The sequence below is a fragment of the Charadrius vociferus genome, unplaced genomic scaffold (genome assembly GCF_000708025.1).
Source record: "Charadrius vociferus isolate BGI_N301 unplaced genomic scaffold, ASM70802v2 scaffold134, whole genome shotgun sequence".
NCBI lineage: Eukaryota > Metazoa > Chordata > Aves > Charadriiformes > Charadriidae > Charadrius > Charadrius vociferus.
Genome location: NW_009648333.1, coordinates 3,467,961 through 3,492,084, shown reverse-complemented (window position 1 = coordinate 3,492,084; position 24,124 = coordinate 3,467,961). Strand labels below are relative to the sequence as shown.

Here is a 24,124-nt window from a genome sequence, read left to right as displayed (position 1 = left end):
TAGGGAAAGCTCAGGGATGAAATTATTATTTCTGGTTCTGTTTTTATATTCCTTCACATTACTGTGATAAAGTCTGATTGTCAGTTGGTTATAGTTTTGCTGTGCTTTAATGGTTTTGGCTGATTGTTTTTCCGACTTGTTGTCCTGGTTTGAGGTAAAACGGAACCAATTTTGTTCAGTAACTTTGCTTCTTAGCTGGGCCTCTCTAGCTACTGAAATTAACAGCATATTGTGCAGACAATGTTCACTCTCTCAGAGTGATAAGACCTATGTTTATAGTTGATGTCCAGGTATGGTATGCAGAAAGGGCCTTGCTTATACTTATTGCTATAACACCCAAGGGCAGCCAACTTTGTTATTTGCCTCGTTGGAGGGTCAGAAGCAGAAAAGCATAGTGGGGTCCCACCTGCAAGGAGGAGCGGACAGACCAGTCAGACCACAACCCAAATCAAAACTTCCTCAGTGAAAAAGAAAAGACGGGTCATTGTTATGGTGGACTCAATTCTGAGAGGGACGGAGGGCCCCATATGTAGACTGGACCCGCTATATAGGGAGGTTTGCTGCCTCCCTGGGGCCCGGGTTGGTGATGTTAAGAGAAAGCTTCCGTCCCTGGTACGGCAATCAGATTATTACCCCCTTTTAGTGTTTCAGATAGGTAGCGACGATGTAGTAAGAAGAACGCCAAGAGCAATGAAGAAGGATTTCAGGGCCCTAGGACGACTAGTTAAGGGATCAGGAGCCCAAGTCTTGTTTTCTTCTGTCCCTCCTGTTGCAGGGAATGATGAGGAGGTTAACTGGAAGAGCCAGCAGGTCAATGACTGGCTCCGAACTTGGTGCCACAGACAGGGTTTTGGGTTCTTCGATCATGGCCTGATTTACAGATCACCAGGCCTGCTGGCAGCAGATGGGAAAAGCCTGTCACGCAGGGGGAAAATGGTTCTTGGAACGGAGTTAGCAGGGCTCATTGGGAGAGCTTTAAACTAGATTTGAAGGGGGATGGGCATGTAACTGAGCTCGCTAGAGAGGCGCCTGGGCATAGTAGCTCAGCAACTGTGGGGCCGAGCACTAGTATTTTTGATAATCAGAAGGCCCACCACTCCTCAAGGGCAAAAACTACACACTCATTGGGTTTTCTGAAATGCCTGTACACCAATGCGTGTAGCATGGGGAATAAACAAGAGGAGTTAGAGATCTGTGTGCGGTCGCAGAACCATGACCTCATTGCAATTACTGAGACGTGGTGGGATGGCTCACATGATTGGAACACTGTCATGGAGGGCTATGTTCTTTTTAGGAAGGATAGGCCGGCAAGGCGAGGTGGTGGAGTTGCTCTTTATGTGAGGGAGCAACTGGAATGTATCGAGCTCTCCCTGGGAACAGATGATGAGCAAGTTGAGAGCTTGTGGGTAAGGATCAAGGGGCAGGGTAATATGAGAGACACAGTTGTGGGTGTCTATTACAGGCCACCTGATCAGGATGGGGAAGTTGATGAGGCCTTCTACAGACAGGTGAGAATCGCCTCACAATCACAGGCCTTGATTCTCATGGGGGACTTCAACTACCCTGATATCTGCTGGGAAGGCCACACAGCTGGGCACGTACAGTCCAGGAGGTTCCTCCAGTGCATTGAAGACAACTTTTTGACTCAGGTGGTGGAGGAACCTACAAGGAGAGGTGCTTTACTGGACCTGATACTCACAAACAAAGAGGGACTGGTGGAGGATGTAAAGGTTGGGGGCAGACTGGGCTGCAGCGATCATGAGAAGATAGAGTTCAGGATTAAGTGTAGAATAGACAAAATGACAAGTAGAGTTGAAACCCTAAACTTCAGGAGGGCTAAATTTGATCGTTTCAAAGAATTGCTTGGGCAAATCCCATGGGAAAGGGCTCTAGAGGGTAAGGGGGCTCTAGAGAGCTGGCTGCTATTTAAGCGTCACCTCCTCCAAGCTCAGGATCAGTGCATCCCAAAGAGAAAGAAATCAGGCAAGGGGAGAAGGAGACCTGCTTGGCTGAGCAGGGACCTTCTGAAAAGGCTCAGGTGGAAGAAGGGAGTTTACAATAGGTGGAAGAAGGGGCTGACTGCTTGGGAGGAATACAAGAATGCTGTCAGGGTATGCAGGGAGGAAACAAGGAAAGCCAAGGCAGCCTTGGAATTGAACCTGGCGAGGGATGTCAAGGCCAACAGGAAGGGTTTCTTTAAGTATATAGGAGACAAAAGGAAAACTAGGGAAAATGTGGGCCCGTTGTTGAATGAGACAGGTGCTGTGGTGACGGATGATGCAGAGAAGGCGGAGTTGCTAAATGCCTTCTTTGCTTCTGTCTTCACTGTTCGGGCCAGTCCTTGTGAGACCCCGACTTTGCAGGTAACAGAGAAAGTCTGGGGGAAACAAGACTATCCCTTGGTTGACAAGGAGCACGTTAAAGATCAGTTAGATAAATTGGATATACATAAATCCATGGGGCCTGATGGGATGCACCCTCGGGTGCTGAGGGAGCTGGGGGAAGTCATTGCTGGGCCTCTCTCCATTATCTTTGAAAGGTCCTGGAGGACAGGTGAGGTGCCTGAGGACTGGAGGATAGCCAATGTCACTCCAGTCTTCAAAAAGGGCAGGAAGGATGACCCGGGAAACTACAGGCCGGTCAGCCTCACCTCCATCCCTGGGAAGATGATGGAGCGGACAGGACACGTGTCTCAAAGCTGACAAACGGGGTATTCCATCCCATCTGCCTCATGCTCAGTGTAAAAGCTGAGGGATCAAAGGGTCAACCCTCTTTCTTCAATGGCCGGCATCTGTGGAGGACTCTGTCTGTTCGTCTGCCTGTGATCCCAATCTGTGCGTCCCTGAATCAAGTTCTGGAATCCAGTTCCCATCTGTTGCTGAGTGTGGTCTGGGACCTTCCCAGTGCCTGCTAGTGATGTGGTTATCATCCTGGGAGCTTGATACTTGTATATATTACATTCTTCATATATATATATATAAAATTATATTTTCTTCTTATTTTTTTATTATTAATTTTTCATTAAAGCAGTTTAGTTTCATTTAAATTCACAAGTCTCTTTGTCTCTTATCATTCTCTCCCTGAAGGGAGAGGTGGGGGAGAGCATTTGTTGTTTTTTTCAGTGGTCAGTCCAGCCCAAACCACGACACATTTATTTGCACCCAACATGGTGGGGCCTGACCAGGGCTCTGATAGATTGCCTGAATAGTTCAAATTTTGGCTTGCTTAGTTGAGAGAGGATTGGGTTTTTTCTACGAGAGTCTTAAGGGACTGGAAATTAATATAGACAGCTCACATCAAGTCGTTCTTAAGTAAAATATTATATCATGTGTTTAGAGAGCTTTGTTTGATGTTCATAGAATCATAGAATGGTTTAGGTTGGAAAGGTTGTACTGCGTCCAGTTCTGGGCTCCCCAGTTCAAGAATCAAGAAAGACAGGGAACTGCTGGAGAGGGTCCAGCAAAGGGCAACGAACATGATTAGGGGATTGGAACATCTCTCATATGAGGAGAGGCTGAAGGACTTGGGTCTCTTTAGTCTAGAGAAAAGAAGATTGAGGGGGGATCTTATCAATGCTTACAAATACTTAAAGGGAGGGTGCCAAGGGGATGGGAGCAGTCTTTTTTGAGTGGCGCTCAGTGATAGGACGAGGGGTAATGGGCAGAAACTTGAACATAGGAAGTTCCATCTTAACATGAGAAGGAACTTCTTTACTTTGAGGGTAGTGGAGCACTGGAACAGGCTGCCCAGAGAGGTGGTGGAGTCTCCCACTCTGGAGACATTCAAAACCCGCCTGGACGCTGTTCTGTGCAACCTGCTGTAGGTGACCCTGCTCTGGCAGGGGGGTTGGACTAGATGATCTCCAGAGGTCCCTCCCAATCCTAACCATTCTGTGATTCTGTGATACAGTGTATCTTTGGATGTTAGATAATGCTACAATGAAGATTGTTTTTATATCCTGGGTTATCTCCTTGAGCTTTCTGAATATGCATAAAAATATAGCCTTAAATTATTGGATCAAGTCTTTTTACCGGTTGGATTCTCTCCATCTGTTAGGGCATGTTTTGAGGGGTCGTGAAGTAAAGGAGGCTGTTGTCCATACCTAGCCTCACCTGTGGGAACATTGGTAATGACTGAAGTGGAGAAGTTTACAAAGAGGGATTGTGTCTTGTTGAAGGCAGTTGAATATTTTCCAGGGAAACTGAACAGTATCCACAAGTCTTTTGTAGGGTTCCTATGGGATTTTGGGCAGGTTGCTGTAGGAATTGGAATTGGAAAGCCATTGGAATCTGTGTTTTAGCTGTATGATATATATATATATATATATATATATATATATATATATATATGCAAAATATTCTTTAATGGATCTCTTCAGATGGGAATCATAAGTTAGTAATTATAAAAATGCATTTTTTTTCCATGCCTCAACTTCCCTTTGTAAAATGAGAATAAAACTGTCCTTCTAGCTCACAAGGGTGTTGTAACCATGTGTGTGTTGATGCCTTTGTAGTTCATAGTAATGAACATAATTGGAATTCAGTGTACAATAATTTTGTCTTCATGGCAGGTTCAAATAATAAATAGGTAAGAGGCTGTAGCATAAATACATAAATATGGTAAAGAGTTGTACATTGAACAATGAGAGTAACTAGCAATGAGTGACTAGCATATCATTAATTGGGCACGCTCCTACTGGGCACAGAATGAGGTAGAATTCTGAAAAAACAACACAGAGACCTGGGTTTCACGCACGTGTGGTCCACAGGCTGAATGCAAGGCATAATACAAATATGCCTATTAAATTTTGACAAACTATAGCTGGCCGGAATCTTCAAAAGCTCCACCAAATCTAGATAGCTGAACTTTTAGATCAAGCCAGAAGAGATTGTTGATTTTTGAAACTTTCAAGTTTCAGAATGTCTTCTGGCTAAAATCATATATTTAATAATGCTAGAGAAGATGTTTTTTAGAATAGTGCCTGGTTGATGATTCTTCCATAATCTTTATGGCAGGATTTGTATCCATCTGGTAGTGAACTGCATAAATTACGGAGAATTACAGAGTGGTAGCTTGCTATTTCTCACTAGGGGAAAATACCTAGAGCCAATTGTGAGACTCGCTGCCCCTACCTGGCAGACTGTGGAGACCCAGGCTGCTTATTGGAAGTTTTGAAATCCTGTTGTATAAAGCAAAAGGCATTTTAAATTCATTTTTTCATGAACTATAGTGCATGATGCTTGGACGTGAATAGCTTTCATGTAGAATGATAGACTATAGAGAATATTTTGACTTTTTTTATTTAAAAGAATGGTTCTAATGCTATTCCTCTATGACTGAAAAAGGTGAGTGTCCATGTTCAGTAGGCTGTTTCTCCTACAGAAATGAATTATGCTGTAGTTGACTATTGCTTTCTGAAATTTGTATATTCAAAAGAATTTACTTCTCTGAAATCAGTAGAACCAAACAGCAGGGGTCAGTTCACTGTTCCAATCCCTTTTTACTTAGTGCTCAGCCCAAAGCTCTCTTCACGGTCTTCTCAGGGCTCAGTTCCTGGAAATTCCAAGAGCATGTCCTTGGCATATAGCTGTTTATGTCTCAACTTCGTGGTTTCTTTTGGGGACTAATGCCTCCAGATTACGTGCAGTGAAACCCTCCCTGCCCACATATGCCTTGCATACAATTTGTTTTGTGTGATGATGTAATTCTCTTTTGGGGCTTTAGTTATTTCTTGTGTTTATGGAAAAAAAAAACAAAACCAAAAACGTGTGGCTGCTATACCTGCTTGTTTTAGCACAGTATTACCCAGTCCAAAACAAAATTTTCTCTTGATTACTTTTGTCTAACTGTGTCTAAATACTCATTATCCTCCACATTTTCTGGATTGAAAATTATCACTCCTCCAAAAAGTCATTGAACCTCACATGCCTCTCCAAGCTCTGTTGGACAACGTGTGCTTGACTGATCTTCTAGTTAGAATCCAGACCATTTATCCTGGGAACAATTACCAGATTTCTTGAAAAATGTTTATTAGTTAGAACTGGGTTTATCTAGTCGATATATACTTATTCATGTCTCACTGCTGATATTTATCTCTTTGTCTAGATTTTTTTCTCCACAGGCTTTGCAAATTGAGTGCACATTACCACTATGGAGAAACTATTATGACATACATTTCTGATGTGACCGCAGATGTACTGAATGTACTGGAAAATCTGAGCCATGTGCCAGTATAGTAAAACCATCCCAGTGTACAAAATGTGTGACAGAGAAAAAGGTGCAGTTCTGTAGACAGGGCTGCATCAGTCAGGTTGATATACTTTCACGCAAGTCACAAGTGAATACCCAGTAGGTGAGAAAATCAGCTACTCTGAAAATAGTTTTAGGAATCCAACTGTTGAGATTTAAGATAGATGGTTGAACTGGTTTCACAGTTCTAATGACTTGTGAGCATGTGAGGAGTGAGGGTGAGGCATCATCAGTCATTCATTCATTCATGCTACATGAATCTAATAATGCATTCTGGGGGGGAGAAATCTCATAAATCTTCCTGGGGGCTGCTATACATATCCCGACTCACAAAAATATGCCAGCTCTGTTTTTCTTTCTTGCAACTGTCACTGTGTTTTTCTATTATTTTATTTGCTTTGACCAGCCAGCATAGCTGATGCTGTTAAAACTGTGGAGAAAAAAAACACAGTAGCTTGAATGAGAAGTAAAGCAACACAATGAGCTGACTTACATTAATGTGGAGCTCTCACAAGAGCCCTGAAATTATTTTTCAGTTAATTTGGGTGGTAAAAAGCAGCAGTGAATATAACACTTCTGCTCTTTATGCAGCAAAACTGTGTAAGTGACAGTATGGAACTTTCAGAAAATGTTCACTTTTGTATTATTACTAAAGAGGCATTATGAATGTCTGTTTCTGTTAAAAATGATGCATGAGGCCTGACCTGCACTTCATAGCCATGAGATTTGTAATAAATAACACTAAGTTATATAAAAGACATAGTACATTAAAATTTATATAGAGAATGTAAACTCTATTGCATTGTTATGTTGGATATTATTTATACTGTTAGTTCTTAAATGTAAAAAATACGACAAAAAACAATGAGACCTTTTTTCTGGTGAGAAAATGGGTTTAAATAGCCATCAGTTGTACCAAATTATGAAAATATTTTTTCATATAATTTTTTCCTAGAACAAATTTACAGTTTTGCCTTAGGAGATTTTATCTCTGCACAGATTTTTTTTTGCTGCAATTTTTGAAGTAGTGAAAGTTAAATATATGAAAGTACTTCTTTTTTTTTTTCAGATACCTTTATTGCTAATCCTCCTGTGAACACAGTTTCATTCCTATTGGAGTAAATGTTATGGATTTTAGTCCTGACTGATTTAATGGAAGCATTAACTCACTTTTTTTTTTCCTTTATTTTAGTTTCTTAAAATAAAAAAAGGACTTTCCATGCTGTAATGGTTTCTGGCTATTCTAATAATTCCTATATACTACGAATGCCTTCCTATTAGTAGTTAAACTTTAAATCTTTAAAAAGGAATGAATAAAAAAAAGGAATAATGAAAAAGAATGAAAGTAAGTAAGTATGTGTGTAAGTAACACATAACATTATAAGTAGCATTAAGTTATAAGTAACAGAACTTTTCTGTTCTGTAAGACAAGTAACATCTTTGTGAACTTTTTATTCACTGGTTATTGCAGTGGTTTTTCAGTTGGATACAGTATTTTAATTAGTTTTTTTCTGGTTAGAAAATTATAGTAGTTGGTGACTGGAAAAACCATTGCTGATAACCTGGGTAATATCCCTTTTAGGCAAAAACATAGAAATTAATTATGGTACATGTTGATAAATGCCCTGCAAAGGGCTAAATGCGTATATAATTGGAGTGAGCTCCTTCAGCTGTTTGAAGATGCCACCACAGGACCTCTTAGCCTGTTTTAAGCTGGATAAGAAGCATTAGAGCATCACATTAAGGATATTAGCAATAGTCATTAACAGTTAAGGTATAACATTTTAAGATACTGTAAAAACAGGTAGTTAATAGATGTATTAACATCACAACTATAGACTTCTCTCTTATAATAGCTTTGCCTTTACCCAAGTGTAGCTTTGAGTTTTGCAGTAACTCAGCCAAACAGTTCAAATGTTCATCATTACTGTCATCATACGTTATCTTGTCCTGCATAAGCTGCAATAGTGGAAACAATACAGAAAATACTCAAGAGAATTAATGTAATGTATGCAAGGAAACTACTAATTTTCTTAAGCAAATATGCTTAACTAATGCAGATCTTGTTTTGTTTTGTTCCGAGAATAAAACACCAATAAAAATTGTTTTGATACTGGGTTAGGTTTTTTTTTTTAGAGAATTGTGTTTGAGCAATACCTTTGAGCAGAGATTCAAAGGCAGTGTCTAGTTACAACCAGGTATTTATTTTTCTGTTGGCAATGTGAAGTTGATTATACACATCCAATACAGAATTTATTTGAGAAAGTTTTTAAAATCAGGAAGACATTATCTTTCTTTTGTGCCCTTGTATTCACTTAATACAGTGAAAAGAAGAGAGGTAATCTGTGTATGTGTAACATTGATACTGACCAGCTGCAAAAACAGCAATAGTGGAATAATTTTTTGAGGGAGACAAAATGTTTTTCAGGATTGCAGTGGTGTTTCATGTGAGGAAACTTTCACAGTTGAAAAAACTATTTCCCCCCAAGCACTCATTCTTTACTTTTGTTGACTCTGCATTATATTTTATTATGTCCTTTGATATTTTTTTTTTCCCTCCCATTCTGCCTCCCCCACCATTTATCTCTGCCTGCCTTCCTGTTCTTTGCCTGTTTCTTTTCCAGCTTGGAGTTTCCTATGTGGCCTTTTTAGGCCGCTTCACTTGAGTGGAAGAGGAAGGTCTTTTGTGTTCCTTCTCCCACAGTGTTTTGCATCGTAAAGAAATAGAGAAATGGACAGTTTCTTGAGGGGAAGGAGTTGCCAGCTTTCCTAATTCTGTGATTGTGATCCTAGTATCAAAACTTTCTAGAACTGACAGCTACAAGATGCATACACTGTACCGCGGGGTACATATGGTATAGGGATCAGGTGATGAAAATTTTCAGGCAAGAGAATACAGGGATTCCTCTGTGTCCCACTGTGCTATTGTGACTGTATTGAGTAAGATGAAACGTCCATCTTTCTTGTAGTGCTGGCTCCAAAAGCTGCCAAAATCAGATGCCCAGAGAAGAATAGGAGAGCAAGGCAAGAGTATGTGGCAATACTTTTCCAAAATACTCCTGCATTGTCCATCTGTTTGAGATTCAAGGACTTTTCTGTAATTTGTGACCCACCATAGATTTTTCTTTTATTAATTTGTCCCTTAGTTTCCTGAATCTATGTACATTTTAGCATCCATTGTATCCTGTTGCAAAGTGTTACAGCTTATCTGTGCTTTGTATTATGAGTACCACCTTTTGGTTCTTTTAAAGGCATTTTTATTTGATAGCTCCTAGTTCTTTCGTAGCATTAGACAGTGAATGTTGTCTCCACTTCAAAAAAAAAAAAAAAAAAAAAGCAGCACTTTTCATCATTGTTTTCACAGATATACAGTGCTTTATCTGTTGGTATACCTTGAAATGCAACCACAGGTCAATCTTGAGGATGGTAGAATAATATATTTATTTCAGCCTGTGTTATCTGCAGCATTCCAGGGACCTGCCCACAAAATCTTCTTTAGATGGCATTCCAGTAATCTAGCTGGGAGGCACAGCACATAAATGGTCTTGGCTCCTCAGAGACACTTTTGATAGTACATCAGACGCAGGTAAAGGAAAACACTTTTTGCCAGCAGTGGTGTTTAGTCAGGGATTTTGGAAGTTTTTCCAGATTGTAAACCTTTCTGGGAAAGGTCTAAAACAAGCAAGTTTCTCTATCAGCAAGGTTTGCTTCCATTTTCTTTGGGTTCCTTTTGCTTAACATTGTTTCTTCTTCAGTGGTTTGGGTATGTGAATATTTGCATGATTATATTAATAAATGTATAAGTTATTGACAGAGATATGAATAATTAACATTTCCCAGCACATTCTTTTATAATAACATCATTACAATTTTTAATAATTTTAGCAAGTTTGAGTGGTGTGGTGCATATTTTTTTAAATTCAGGCATCTATTTCAGGCTTTATTTCTTCTGCTTTGTTTCAAACAGCTCTGGCATTTCTGAGTATGTTCAAGAAAGTCTTATAAATGTTTGCATATCTAAATCCTCTAGGTTTCAGATCAAATATTGAAATTCAATGTTCAACAAAAGTGTTTATGTTACAGCATAAGACGAGGCTTGTATAACTTCCATTAAAATCTGATCTTTGGAGATATGATTGAATTGTCAACCTTCTCAAAACCTCTTCTTGCACGAACTTGGTAGATAGCAGAAATGACGTTCATTGGAGGTGCTGTTCAGGGTGTGTGTGCTCTCCTTGCCCTTAACACTGCACTGGCTAGACCAAAGATATCCAGTTATCACGTATTAGAAAAAAAACCCACCATACTGTTGTGCCTTAGATTGGACAACTGAAGTTATTATTCATTATTTCTTATAACTTTCACCTTAATATCTCAGTGCCTCATTTTTTTTTCCCTGTAAAATGAGAATGTGAATGCTATCTAATCCTATGTTGCTGTTAAGATGATTATATTTTGCAGTTTGTAATACCCTTCCAGAAATGGTAGAATAGAGATGAGCCTGTAACTCTTCAGTTAGAAGTTAAGAAACATGTCCAACCACACAACGAGTAGTGAGGGAACCTACTGACGAGCACATTATATGGGTGTGCAAAAGGATGGTGCTGGTAGTTTTCTCCTACCTTGCTTCTGATTAAGAGGCACAAACATTAAATGGCACAAACTAGTTGAAAAATTTTGTTTTAAAGTCTCTTACATATTTTGGGCAAACCTTCTCTAAAATATATTGCATAAGTATCTTTCACTGCAATAACGATGGCCCCATTACACAGCTACAAAATAATGTTTTAGTTGCAAAATCACAATCATGTGCTGCCCAAGTCGAGGTGCACCTGGGAATATAATAGAAAAGATTTTGAAATTATTCACATAAGTTTTTATTGCAAACACATTTTTCATACAAGGGTGTGAGTGTCAGTTAACTAAGTCTAAGATTGCCCTGTTTCTTGGGGATGAGAAAATAATATTCAGGCTTAGAAAAGCGTGTAAATATGTTGGAAGAAAGTAATCCCTTGTTGCCAAAAGTTAAGAGTAAAAACGAAAGTGCTGAGCGTGTGTGTATGCGCATTGATTGCCATTGTGCAATGGACAGGAGCACTATGTTAGGACCACAAATAAAATTGGAAATCTGGATAATTAATTGCACTTGCAGTCAGTGCAAGCTGCAGCTATTTGTCATTTTTGAAATTCACACTCTGCATGTTTAGGCATGTCCGGTGCTCAGTGGTACATCACAACATCCACTGTGCATCTAGTGGTTTGGCGAATTGTGAAGGATATCATGTTGCTATACAGAAAGGCAGATCGTGAGCAGAAATTATTATTTTTTTTGTAGGCACGTTAAAGGCTCCTTCTTTAGTCCCAAGGGCAGATTTAACAGGTGTAATAGTCTTTTCATGACTGCCCTTTGAGGTCTTTTAAAATGGATCATTCAGTGATGGCAGTTTTAAATGGGTTTGTTCTATCTCAAAAATTTTATTGTTTCTATTGAGATTTAACTTTCAGATTTTCCTCTTGACCTTCTCGCATTCAGTGATGTTCCTCTGAATTCTATCCTGATGTTTCCCAAAATGGAAATATATTTCAATCCCTGGGGGAAATCTTGAATATCCATTTGTCAGTGTGAAAATTAAGTCCATAAGACTCCTGCAGCATTAACTTTGTAGTACTGAGGCTAATGATTTTTATCTTCAAAGAGTCCAAGAAAGCAGAGAATTTTTTTCGTCTTTTTATATGTAGAGTGCTAAGGCACAGATTGCCTGAATTGTCCAAGGTGATGCAAAAAGTTTGCAGCACAGCTAGGAAGAGAACCTTTAACTCTGGAACACATAAAAGATCCCTTATTCTGTAAGAACATCTTGCCTTGCCTAGGCTTTATTTTTTATGGCGTTGCTTCAATAGTGCTTTTATAAATCAGCTAATCTTTAACAAATAAGATCACATATGGATTTTTTGTGAGAAGCTGATTTTTTTTCACTATTAGAAATTAAGTCAAGCTTATGGTATTTAATAAGACAAGGCATGAAATTCAATTTTACTAGAGAAAGCAATGAGTTTTTTTCGAATATCTTCTCTGCTCCTAAACCACAAATAATGGGGGAATTTTTATAAATCAGAAAATAGAAAAGGAAGAATTTTAGGGAAAAAGATGCCGGAGACTTGTACTGTGTAAGGGAATATTAGCTGTATTTGCAGGTGGCATTTTCCTTAAAATGAGGGAGTGGGATTTCCATCAGATTTAAGAGCAGTTGTCATGAGAGAGATAGGTAATACTTTGCAGCTGTGAAAATATACTGACAAGAGAAGGTGATTTTGTACCCTACTGAAAACCTAAATCAGCCCTTCTAGATGTCAAAACATGACTGTTCACTTTTAATGGAGGGAACAAACCAGTTATTAACAGTCTACTGTTTAGGAGTTGGGTTATGTGGAGGGTGCTTAGGAAAGTGTAGTTTTAACGAAAGTGAATGCTCATTTTGCAAATGGTGGCATACCTAATACACTGTGCAGGGACAATGGCCACGCTACTTTTGTGGTGAAAGATGTCTTCCATGTATACTATGAAGTCACAGAAAGGCAGAGGTGGCATCTGGGATAACTGAAAGAATAGTGGAGAACTGAGGACAAGGAATACCTGCCTGTCATTATCACATTATTTTTCTAATGCAACTGGTCAGAGGCATCAAACAGCTGTTGGAACTTGGGATAAGTCTTTGACATCCAGGTAGCATCAGACTAACAGAAATAAGGCACCAGGAGGAACCAGGCTGAGCAATCAGCCCGCTGTAATCTGACAGCCAAGGACCTGAGGTGTCACCGTGAGGGAACAGCAGGAGCAGGGATGCTCCCTTCGGGCAGGCAAGCTGGGAGATGAGGTCAGGCTGTGGTGGGATGCAGAGCCTCAATGCAGCAGGCAGAGCTGGCCCCAGGCATGGCAAAGTGATGAACCAGGTCCAGGGTCCAAGCAGAGAGTCTAGTCAGTAGGTGGGACCAGAGACAGGACAGGTGACAAGGCTCCAGTGTGGCTCCAAACCCACCTAGGAACCATGGCCAAAGTTAGGGCTGCAGACCACTACGGTGTGTATATGAGGGACCCATGTAGGAGATGGAGCTGTACTTAGAGCCCACATGCAGGGTGTGGGTGGAGGCCCCAGGTGAGGCTGGTCAGGGTCATTCAAGGCCATTCAAAGCCTATTGGTGCACTCATGGCTCTGACAGTCAGTATGGTCAGGTTGTCCTGGTGGATTCAAGAATGCAAAAGAATGGCAAAAAGCTGTATTCTGGGATGTAGGTTGTACCTGGTAGTGGCAGATTAAGGACAGCAGTGGAAAGAAAACCAGTGCAACTGGGGAGTAGTACAAAATCATGGAGATCTCAGGCCTGGGTCTAGAAAGGGTTCTGGTCATCATTGGAAGTGCTTTGAGAGAGTGAGAAGTGAGAAAGGTATTAGAGTAACACGAAGACTGACAAACTGTCCCTTGCCAAAGTGAAGGCAATAGCAGGGCAGAAGGTCTCCCACCAACAGCCAAAATTCCCCATAAGAGACTGTTGTGAAGACCAGCGTGCTTCAAGAAGTAAGTGGCTTCCTTTGTCAGAACGGGGAGATGACCTATTTTATTTTTCTGATTTAGGTTTATATTTTCAGGAATACACTTCTGTAAACCACTTTGAATTGTTCACCTGATTCCTTGTTTGTCATTGGACAAATCACTTGAGCCTTCTATCCTTCAGCTTTTCACGTGTGTAAAAACCAGAGGCATTACACTTGCTAACCTGCAGTCAAAAGCACTTCAAGATAAAAGCCATGCGTTTGAGATTTTAAGAAAAATGTTTCCATCGTTTTCTTTTATGATACACTTATTAAAATCAAAAGATACATCACTAAATAATGAATTCCTGAAATTCTATGAAACAGTATGGCTTAACAACCAAATAAAGCAGATAAAAATTGGTGTAGCAGCATGGAGTCAATATTTATTAGTTCACGTTTCTCATCTCTTTCTACCTTTCATCTTCTGTATCCTTAAATTGTATATGCATGCTTTGTGAAACACTGACAGATTTCATCAGCACCACTTTGCTTTCCTTTTTTTTTCATTTTTATATTTCTATTTTTCTGAAGACATAAAATGAGATTACTTGTATGCTCTGAGTTACTTCATAAGAGACTGTTCTGTTGGAAGAGATTAAAAAGAACTTTCCCTCCTTTTGTAAGTGAAGTGTTGGCTTCAGAAAGGGGAGTTTAAATGGGACATTAGCAGTGTGAGAGTTTAGGACTGATCTTTCACTTAAGCTCAGTTTTTATTTGCCCAAGAATGTGCTTAATCAAAATGTTATCGTGGTTAATACTTCACTGGTAAGGATAATTCCTTATACTAGGAATTCTAATGAATGCAGTACCAAGTAAAATGTTGACACAACCATCATCATAGTAATTGATTTATTAATGGCTTCATCTGAAATTTATGTAGTGTATTACCTTTGTGCTATCATTTACTGCAGTGGTAAACTGAGGTCATAAAAACTCATGCTACTAAAAATTGTATAATTAGACATTTGGTTATTTTTCCTTAATTTAATTTTAAACTGTGTTCTGCATGAATATATTTGGTAGACATGTTATGAGGAATACAAAATTACGATGAGCATACTCAATATGCATTTTTCTGCTTTTGAGATGTAGATTATAGATATACTTTCCAGACTTTGGTAAGCATCAGGTTCAGAGAATAAAGGGAGAAGAAATAGGAACTGAATTCTCCTATAGGAATAGGAAAAATGTGAATTTAAAATGAGAAGTATGGAGCTATGTTGTGATCAGGTGAAAAATTACTTTAATGGAGGAAGAGATTCTTTTTTTTTCATACCTGTGATTTGCATTGTGGTAAAGTTTGAAAGCTACAATTAGAGATCTTTATTCTTAGAAAACTTGGATACAAAGTTTGAATTACAATGGAGTTTCTATGAGTATAATTTTGAACTTTCATGAGATTTTATTGTTTGAAATTGCTGTTCTCACAAATGGATAGATTTAATAATTTTGCACTGGCAAAGTGACAGGATTTTTTCCCTCCATTTTTGAAAGCTATTTCTCATTTCAGATACGTATGCTTAAAGTAAAATTATTGGGATTTTTTTGCGGATCTTTTACTGGAGGTTAATTTGTTTAGCTTTGATGAGTACTCTAACTATTAACTGTGGCTTTTGGAAAAAAAACAAACCACAAACCAAAACCCAACAACCAGGTTTTATACTGAGTATTTGCTTTTCTACTCAACATCTTTACTTTGCATCCCCATGTAATTTTCATTTGATATATTTTTTTTATCTATATATTTTACAGGGATTTTTCTCAGCCAGTGTTTTTTAAAGAAAAGGCTTGGCAGTTTGGTTTCTGTTGCATGGACTAAGATGTGAACAAATTAATGGTGATCTGCATCTTTATCTTTTAAGTTCCTTGAAGGATTTGAATGGGAAGGTGCTACGAGTTCCCTCCCTCAGACTGTAATGGCCCTGCAAGCTATTTCCAGTGGGATACCTAAAACTCTAGGTTTTGTTTTGTTTTGTTTTGTTTTGTTTTTTTTTGTCTCATTAGGGATCTCAATTCCCCATATACCGAATAGCATTCAGGGAGTTATAAGAATGTTTGAGGAGTTCTTCCCCTCTAGATAAGTGTCTGTGCTATGAAACTGTTAAGTCTTAACCTGGTAATCTTTTGCCTGAACACCTAGGCTGGGAAGATCCATCTACAGTAACTTTAGTTGATATTTAATCCGATGCATCTAATTAATGGGGAGAAAAAGAAGTTGTTTAATCCCATCCTAAGGTCAATTTTTAACAGTTACTCTGTACAGCTGCTTTTTAGAGGTAATGGTAGATAGAACCTTGCTGATTAACTCAGCCTAGGTACATGTTTTTGAAACAACAAAAAATTTGATGAAAACGCCAGTTTGCACTTGCTTGAATTTGATTAATTTGGGGGTTGTTGCTTCAATTAAGACTCATTGTTCTAACTGTCTTTCATTTCTGCTTATTTCTTCTTACCCTGAAAACTTTAACATGCATTCTTTCTTTTCTCCTCTTTTCCAGCGCTGTGCGGAGGAGAGGAGAGTTTCTTGTGTGCCAGTGGGATCTGCATCCCAGGGAAACTCCAGTGTAATGGCTACAATGACTGTGATGATTGGAGTGATGAGCTTCATTGCAGTAAGTTTCTTAAACCTTACAGTGTTCCGTTGTAGCACTGAATGCATTCAGGGAAACCTAAAAATTAAAGTAGGCTATTGGTACGGAATAGGAGCTTTGCATAGTATTTGCATGCATTGACATTTGGACTCTCTCAGTTGCCATTGAATGTGTTTACCTTTGCTCGCTCTGGCCACAGCATGTGGTTTTGATCTATCAAATTTTGTGCCTGGAAGCATATTCTAAGATTGCCGCAAGGAGCCATGTGGAAATTAGAAGTGTTTTGGGGCTTTTTTGCCATCATGAAATCAGAAGAGCACACACATGCATCAGAAGAGCACTTCTGCTAATAAACTGAAGACTGTTAGTTGTATCTTCTTCCTAGTCCTTGGCATCGATTTTACAGCAGATGCAAAACCATCTGTTTAGAAAGTTCTCTTTGCCTCAATTCTGGATGTGGTTTATTTAAATAAATCCCAGTATATGGTGCAATAGAAAAGAAAAAATATATATGCTTAATATCTTAATTTTTTATTGATTTCTCTTTGATGGTGCGTATCTTTAGAGCTCCTATGTGTTTTTCTGTGTTGACAAAAACATCGTTGGACTACTACCGCCTTTAGAAAAGCTGAGCAAATGTACAGTAGGAAAACAATGAGAAGGAAAAAAAATGAAAGAAAAAAGGATGATGTGGAACAGTGACTGTATAGGGACTATAGTAGGACATGGTACCACAAAACAGTGCTATGCATTCAGACTTTGGAAAATGTCACACCAGGAGTTAAGTCCCAGACTCTGCAGTTCAGACTCACCTCAAAAGATTTGTTCTTATAAGTGATTTAAGAGCCTGGGTATTCCAAGACTCACAAAGTTGTTTTTAAGGAAGCTGCTGATAGATTTTTATCTGCGATACTCCAAGGAATAAATGATAGCCGCAATTTCCTCCTGGTCTCAATATGAACGAGACTAGAGCTTGCTTTTCCTTTAATAGCCTACAATTTATTTAATGGAAGTTGATATAATTTCTGTTACATAAAAAGTATTGCATGTTTTTATCTTTGCATTTTTTCTGTCAGTGTTAACTTCAGTTTTTAATGTAAGCTAAAAATTTTAAAAATACCTATGAGACTACGGCTCTCAAGTTCCATTAGAAATGGTGAAAGAAGAAATAAGTAATAAAACAATAAAAATATTACATGTCTTGAAAAAAATAAACATTATGAATTTCATGAGATAAGATTCCCTTTAAAAGAAAAACTGTCTCTTAAATGATACAGGGTTTATAGGTAGACGATGTCTTTTATTAGGATAGTTGGTAAGAATTGGGATAGGGGAGACGGAGGTCAAATAAGACCTTCTTCATTACACAGCAGAAATATCAAAACAAAAGGAGGACTTCTTTGCCTGAAAGCTTGTCTGATAAAAGATGCTGTGTTTCCTTGAAGTCCTTGCCCCTCTCAAATTCATAAGTCACCTCATAGAACAGTTTGGGTTAGAAGGGACCTTTAAAGATCATTTAGTCCAACTGCCCTGCAATGAGCAGGGACACCTTCAACCAGATTAGGTTGCTCGGAGCCCTGTCCAGCCTGACCTTGAATGTTTCCAGGGATGGCATGTCTGTTACTTCTCTGGGCAACCTTTTGCAGTGTTTCACTACCCTCATCGTAAAAAAAGTCTTCCTTCTATCTAGTCTGAATATACCCTCTTTTAGTTTAAAGCCATTACCCCTTGTCCTATCACAACAGGCTCATGCACTCTGCAGCCTGAGACCTGGTCAGCTGCATGTTTTTATGGGAGCTCTGTGGGCTGCCACATCCATTCTGGCGGGTGCAGAGGACATGGCTTTCTGCCGGGTGGATACCATCGCTCAGCTCCTTCTGCAGTGATGACCACTAATTCAGCTCACCCCTTGAGCTGGTAGGGTGATGATGCCCTGCCATGCAAACTGCTGCGCCATGCTCTGTTTGGAGCACTCCTGGTCACTTGTGCTCCCCAGGCTGCTTTTGATAGGCGTGGGGTGGCCGCTGTGTCTCTGTCAAATGACCACAACTCGTCAGTGTCTCCCGCAAGAGCTGTCGGCTCCTGGTGGGTGTCTCTGCTGCCCTGGTGTTTCCCTGCCTTGGGAAAATGCCCTGTGCACCAAGATCTGCCGCTTCACTGCAGATGGAGCCAGCTCTGGAGCAGCTTACCTGGGCGGCTGACCACAATTAGAGGAACATTTTTACCAAAACTTATTAAGGTATGGAAATACACCATTAAGACACTCAGGACAATCTTACTGTTACCTTGTACTAGTTATTTTTATTGCCAAGTAATAACCCTAAAGTTTTTATTTCTGGCTTAAGTTAAATGCACTTTTAAAGGTGCATTAGTTTGGGATATTTGGTTTGGTTTTTATTATCTTCGCTCTTCAGAGTGCTACAAAGAAGAGACCTTTGGGCATCCTGCCAGTACATGTCCTCTTTTCTGACAAAGGCCACAGCCATGTGTGAGGGCAGCTATGTTCTTAACCCCATTGGAATGAAGAGATTTCTCCTTCTATTGAGAAAATAGCAAAACTACTAAACTTCCATTAATGAAAAAGAAATGGCAAAAATTACTATTAACCCTAAAAATATATTTTCTTCGTGTGCAACCAATGTATGCAAGTTTTAAGTTTATGAGTAGTTTTGAAGAGTCTGCCTTGTTCCTGTAGGGATTATTACAGATAACTAAGGGTTGTAATTTTATAACAAATTCATAATTTAATTTATGAAATGATTGATTTTTTTTAGTTCTTAATACACTTCTTCGATCAAAGTATATACTTTTAAGTCTTATCCTAGGCTCATCTATAAGGTGTTTCAGTTGAGTTTCAAGATAGTTCAGTAGTAACTTTCACAGTGACTGTCATTCTCGTAATAGTGAAAATATTCGGTATTCAGAAATTTAGTTCCAATTCACCGCTTAATTATTAAGTATTTGGCAGTATTTAGCAATTTTTGAGAAAGTAAATAAAACCTTGATTTTTTTTTTATGCTTTATTCTATTTTTTATAAACTGAATTCTGACTGCTAGTGCTTACACATAGCTTTCCAGTGTTTAATGGGACCCAGAACAACACATGGAAAAGTCATTCCCTTCTTACTAAGTCCAAACTATATTTGCTCATAGGAAAGTTTTATCCAGCATGAAATTTATTTTCAAATGTTTTTCTTAACCTTGAGGATGGGGCAAATGGCATCTATGAAACAACAGCAGCAGATTTAGCTTACAGTAAACATCATTAATGCATTGAAGAGGATAGCTAGATATAAACATATGGCTCACTTCTAGGCTCATTTCTGCTCCATTGATTGCTGGGGAGCTCCTTTGTCTGCATGAAAATTGTAAACAAAGAGTGTGGGCAATGTAGATGGAGAACAATATTTGGACTCTGTGTTCTAGCAAACAAACTTGTGTAGCAGTAGATTGTTTAGGAGCAAAAATTATGCAGAAAGGCAAGTCTTTCTACTGCTGGAGTCTTGTGAAGAGACCAGATGAGGCTCTTCACAATCTCCATGAGTTGGTCAGAACTGTGAGGGGCATCTTTTCGTTAGAGTTACTTCCCAAATGAGATTAAAAGGCTTTTCAACTCAAAGGGCCAAGCTTTATTAGAATGTAAAAGAAAAAATTAACCCCCTAAAAGAGCAAACTTAAAGAAACTTGGTAAGACAGAATAAAAATGGAAAGGATTTACAGACAAAACTGCCTTTGCTGTCTGTGGCCTCGAAGGTTGGGTCTTTGGGCTTGGTTTTGGTCAACTCAGGAACTTTCTTTTTCTCAGCGAATTCTGTTCTGTTTCTTTATCACAGTGGATCTCTGTCCATGTGTTTGTTTCCTGCCCTTTCCAGCTTTGTTTCAGTCTCTGATGTGCTTCAGGTTCACTCCTTGTTGAATTCTCGCTCTGCATCCTCTAGTCTGTAAAAGCTGTATCATAACAGAACTGCATGCAAACAGATAGGTTTCTCAAGGATGACAGTAATGGTGCTGATAATTAATTTTGGAGGGAGAAATAGATTTGTCTCAGCCGTACACTGTATTGGAGCCACAGTAATTCATTTCATTCTGATATATGTTAATGAGATGGTTTGGAAATTGAGGTGGATTGAAAACTACATGGATGGTTGGGCCCAGAGGGTGGCGATCAGAGGCATGAAGTCTGTTTGAAGGCCAGTAACTAGCAACGTACCCCAGGGTCAACACTGGGTCCAAATGTGTTCAACATCTTCATTAATGACCTGGATGATGGGGCAGAGTGTACCCTCAGCAAGTTTTCTGGTGACACCAAGTTGGGAGGAGTGGCTGTCATGCCAGAGGGTCATGCTGCCATCCAGAGAGACCTCAACAGGCTGGAGAAATGGGCTAACAGGAACCTCATGAACTTCAACAAGTGCAAAGTCCTGCACCTGGGAAGGAACAAGCCCATGCACCAGTATATGCTGGGGATCACCCAGCTGGAAAGCAGCTTGGCAGAAAAGGACCTAGGGGTCCTGGTAGACACCAAGTTGAACATGAGCCAGCAACGTGCCCTTGCCACAAAGAAGGCAAATAGCATCTTGGAATGCATTAGAAAAACAATCCTTTCCCTCTACTCAGCACTGGTGAGGCCACACCTGGAGTCCCGTGTCCAGTTCTGGGATCCCCAGTACAAGAGAGACCTGGACATAGAATTGTAGAACCATCTGGGTTGGAAGGGGCCTTTAAGATCATCAAGTCCACCCATCAACCTAAAACTGCCAAAACCACTAAACCATGTCCCTAAGCACTGCGTCCACCTGTCTTTTATATACCTCCAGGTATGGTGACTTAACCGCTTCCCTGGGCAGCCTGTGTTAGTGTTTGATAACCCTTTTGGTGAAGAAATTTTTCCTAATATCCAGTCTAAACCTCCTTTGGCACAGCTTGAGATCATTTCCTCTTGTCCTATTGCTTGGTACTTGGGACAAGTCCAGTGAAGGAGAGAATATGAAACATAATGGAGAGAGTCCAACAAAGGGCCACGAAGATGTTTAAGGGACTGGAGCATCTGTCTTATGAGGAAAGACTCAGAAAGCTGGGACTATGGAGGCTAGAGAAGCCTGAGGGGGCACCTTATCAATGTATATAAATGCTTGAAGGGGAGGGCATAATGAAGATGGAAACAGGCTCTTATCATTTGTGCCCAGTGACCAGAGGCAATGGGCACAAACTGAAACACAGGAGGTTCCTCTCAAACATCAGGAAACATTTTTTTATTTTTTTTTTTTACTGTGAGGGTGACCATGCACTGGAACAGATTGCCCAGAGAGGTTGTGGAGGCTCCATCCATGGAGACACTCAAAAGCTGTCTGGACACAGTCCTCGGTGACTGACTCTAGGTGGCCCTGCTTGAGCAGGGGTCTGGGACCAGATGACCTCCAGAAGTCCCTTCCAACCTCAATAATTCTGTGATTCTGAGAATGAAATTAGTCCTCAGTGTGTCTAAGCAGTGGCACATAAATCTAAAAAGCTAAAAGCTAAAAGCCAGCATATTTTTTCATCTAGATAGTTAAAGTGCTTAATAGAATTTCAAAGCAGGATTCTGTAAAGTGTAACTAACTTAGTGGGTGACCTCATTGTAACGCCCACACCATCCCAGGTGCCCTTGCAAAACAGATATGATGTTCTGCAAAGGGAACCGGAGGACGACAGGGATGACAGCTCGCTGAACTTGGAGTTGTCACTGAGGGCAAGATGGATTACGCCTCGTATAACAACATCCTCAGTTAAGAAAGAAAGATGGGCCCTTGTAGTAGGGGACTTGATTCTGAAAGGAGCGGAGGGTCCCATATGTAGACCAGACCCAATCCGTAGGGAAGTCTGCTGTCTCCCTGGGGCCGGAGTTAAGGATGTCCAGAGGAAACTCCCTACCCTAGTTCGGCCTTCTGACTACTACCCTTTATTCATTTTTCAGTTAGTCAATGATGAAATTTCAGGAAGAAGTCTGATGGCGATGAAGAAAGACTTCAGGCCCCTGGGACGGCTGGTTAGGGGATCAGGAGCACAAGTAGGGTTTGTTTCTATCTCAACAGTTGCTGAGATTGATGAGGAGATTAACAGGAAATGCCAGCTGATCAATGCCTGGCTCAGAGACTGGTGTCATCGGCAGGACTTAGGGTTCTTTGATCATGAGCTGCTTTTCAAGACACCAGGCCTGCTGGCAACAGATGGTAAAAGCCTGTCTTAGAGGGGAAAAGGGTTTTAGGGCAGGAGTTGGTGGGGCTCGTTGACAGCTTTAAACTAGATTCGAAGGGGGATGGGGATAGACCTGAGCTTGCTAGCAAAAAGCCTGAAAGTGGCATGCTGGCACTAGATTTGGAAAAGGTAGGGGGCATAACTGGGCTCCTTAGGAATAAGTCTGGGAGTGGCAGACTTATTCCTCCAGCAAAAAGGAGAAGGGACCAATAGCCCAGCTGAAGTGCTTATACACTAATGCACATAGCATGGGCAACAAACAGGAGGAGCTGGAAGCCATTGTACAGCAGGATAATTATGATGTAGTTGCCACCACAGAAACATGGTGGGATGACTCACATAGCTATAGTGCTGCCATGGGTGGCTATAGGCTCTTCAGGAAGGATAGGCAAGAAAGGAGAGGCGGGGGTGTGGCCCTGTATGTTAGGGAGTGTTTTGAATGTTTTGAACTAAATGATGGTGATAATGGGGTTAAGTGTTTATGAGTAAGAATCAGGGGGAGGGCTAACAAGGCAGATATCATAGTAGGAGTTTGTTATAGACCACCCAACCAGGATGAGGAGGCAGATGAAATATTCTGCAAATGGCTGGGAGAAGTCTCAAGATCGTGAGCTCTTGTCCTCAGGGGGGACTTCAACTTGCTGGATATCTGCTGGGAATACAATACAGCAGGGAAAGAACAGTCTAGAAGGTTCCTGGAATGTACTGGGGATAACTTCCTGATGCAGCTGGTGAGGGAGCCGACTAGGGAAGGTGCCCTACTAGACCTGCTGTTTGTAAACAGGGAAGGTCTTGTGGGGAATGTGACAGTTGGAGGCTGTCTTGGGAACTGTGATCATGAAATTATCGATAGAGTTTTTGATCCTGGGAGAAGCAAGGACGGGGGTCAGCAGAACTGCTACCTTGGGTTTCCGGAGGGCAGACTTTGGGCTTTTCAGGAGCCTGGTTGACAGAGTCCCCTGGGGGGCAGTCCTCCAGGGCAAAGGAGCCAAGGAAGCCTGGATGTTTTTCAAGAAGGAGGTCTTAGAGGCACAGGAGCAGGCTGTCCCTGTGTGCTGAAAGACAAGCCATCAGGGAAAAAGACCAGCCTGGCTGAATAGGGAGCTAAGGTTGCAACTTAGGGAGAAAAAGAGGATTTATGGCCTTTGGAAGGAAGGGCAGGCCACTCAAGAGGACTACAAGGAGGTAGTGAGGCTATGTAGGGAAAAAATCAGGAGGGCCAAATCCCAGCTAGAGCTAAACCTGGCTTCTGTTGTCAAGGACAACAAAAAAAGTTTCTATAAATATATTAGCAATAAAAAGAGGACTAAGGATAATCTCTGTCCTCTAGTAGATGGGGCCGGTAACATAGTGACCAAGGATGAGGAAAAGGCTTGAGGTACTTAATGCCATCTTTGCATCAGTCTTCAGCAGTAGGACCAGTTGTTCCCTGAGTACCCAGACCCCTGAGCTAGAAGAC

At 40.4% G+C, this 24,124-nt stretch overlaps 1 protein-coding gene across 1 annotated transcript in view; it reads left to right on the top strand.

The window, feature by feature from the left end:
- The window catches only part of CORIN (corin, serine peptidase), a 152,148-nt gene that overhangs the window by 62,557 nt on the left and 65,467 nt on the right, over positions 1–24,124 (top strand). The window contains exon 5 of the mRNA XM_009885012.1: positions 16,339–16,452. Within this exon, the coding sequence (XP_009883314.1) occupies positions 16,339–16,452 (114 nt within the window). The remainder of the gene's footprint in view (positions 1–16,338; positions 16,453–24,124) is intronic.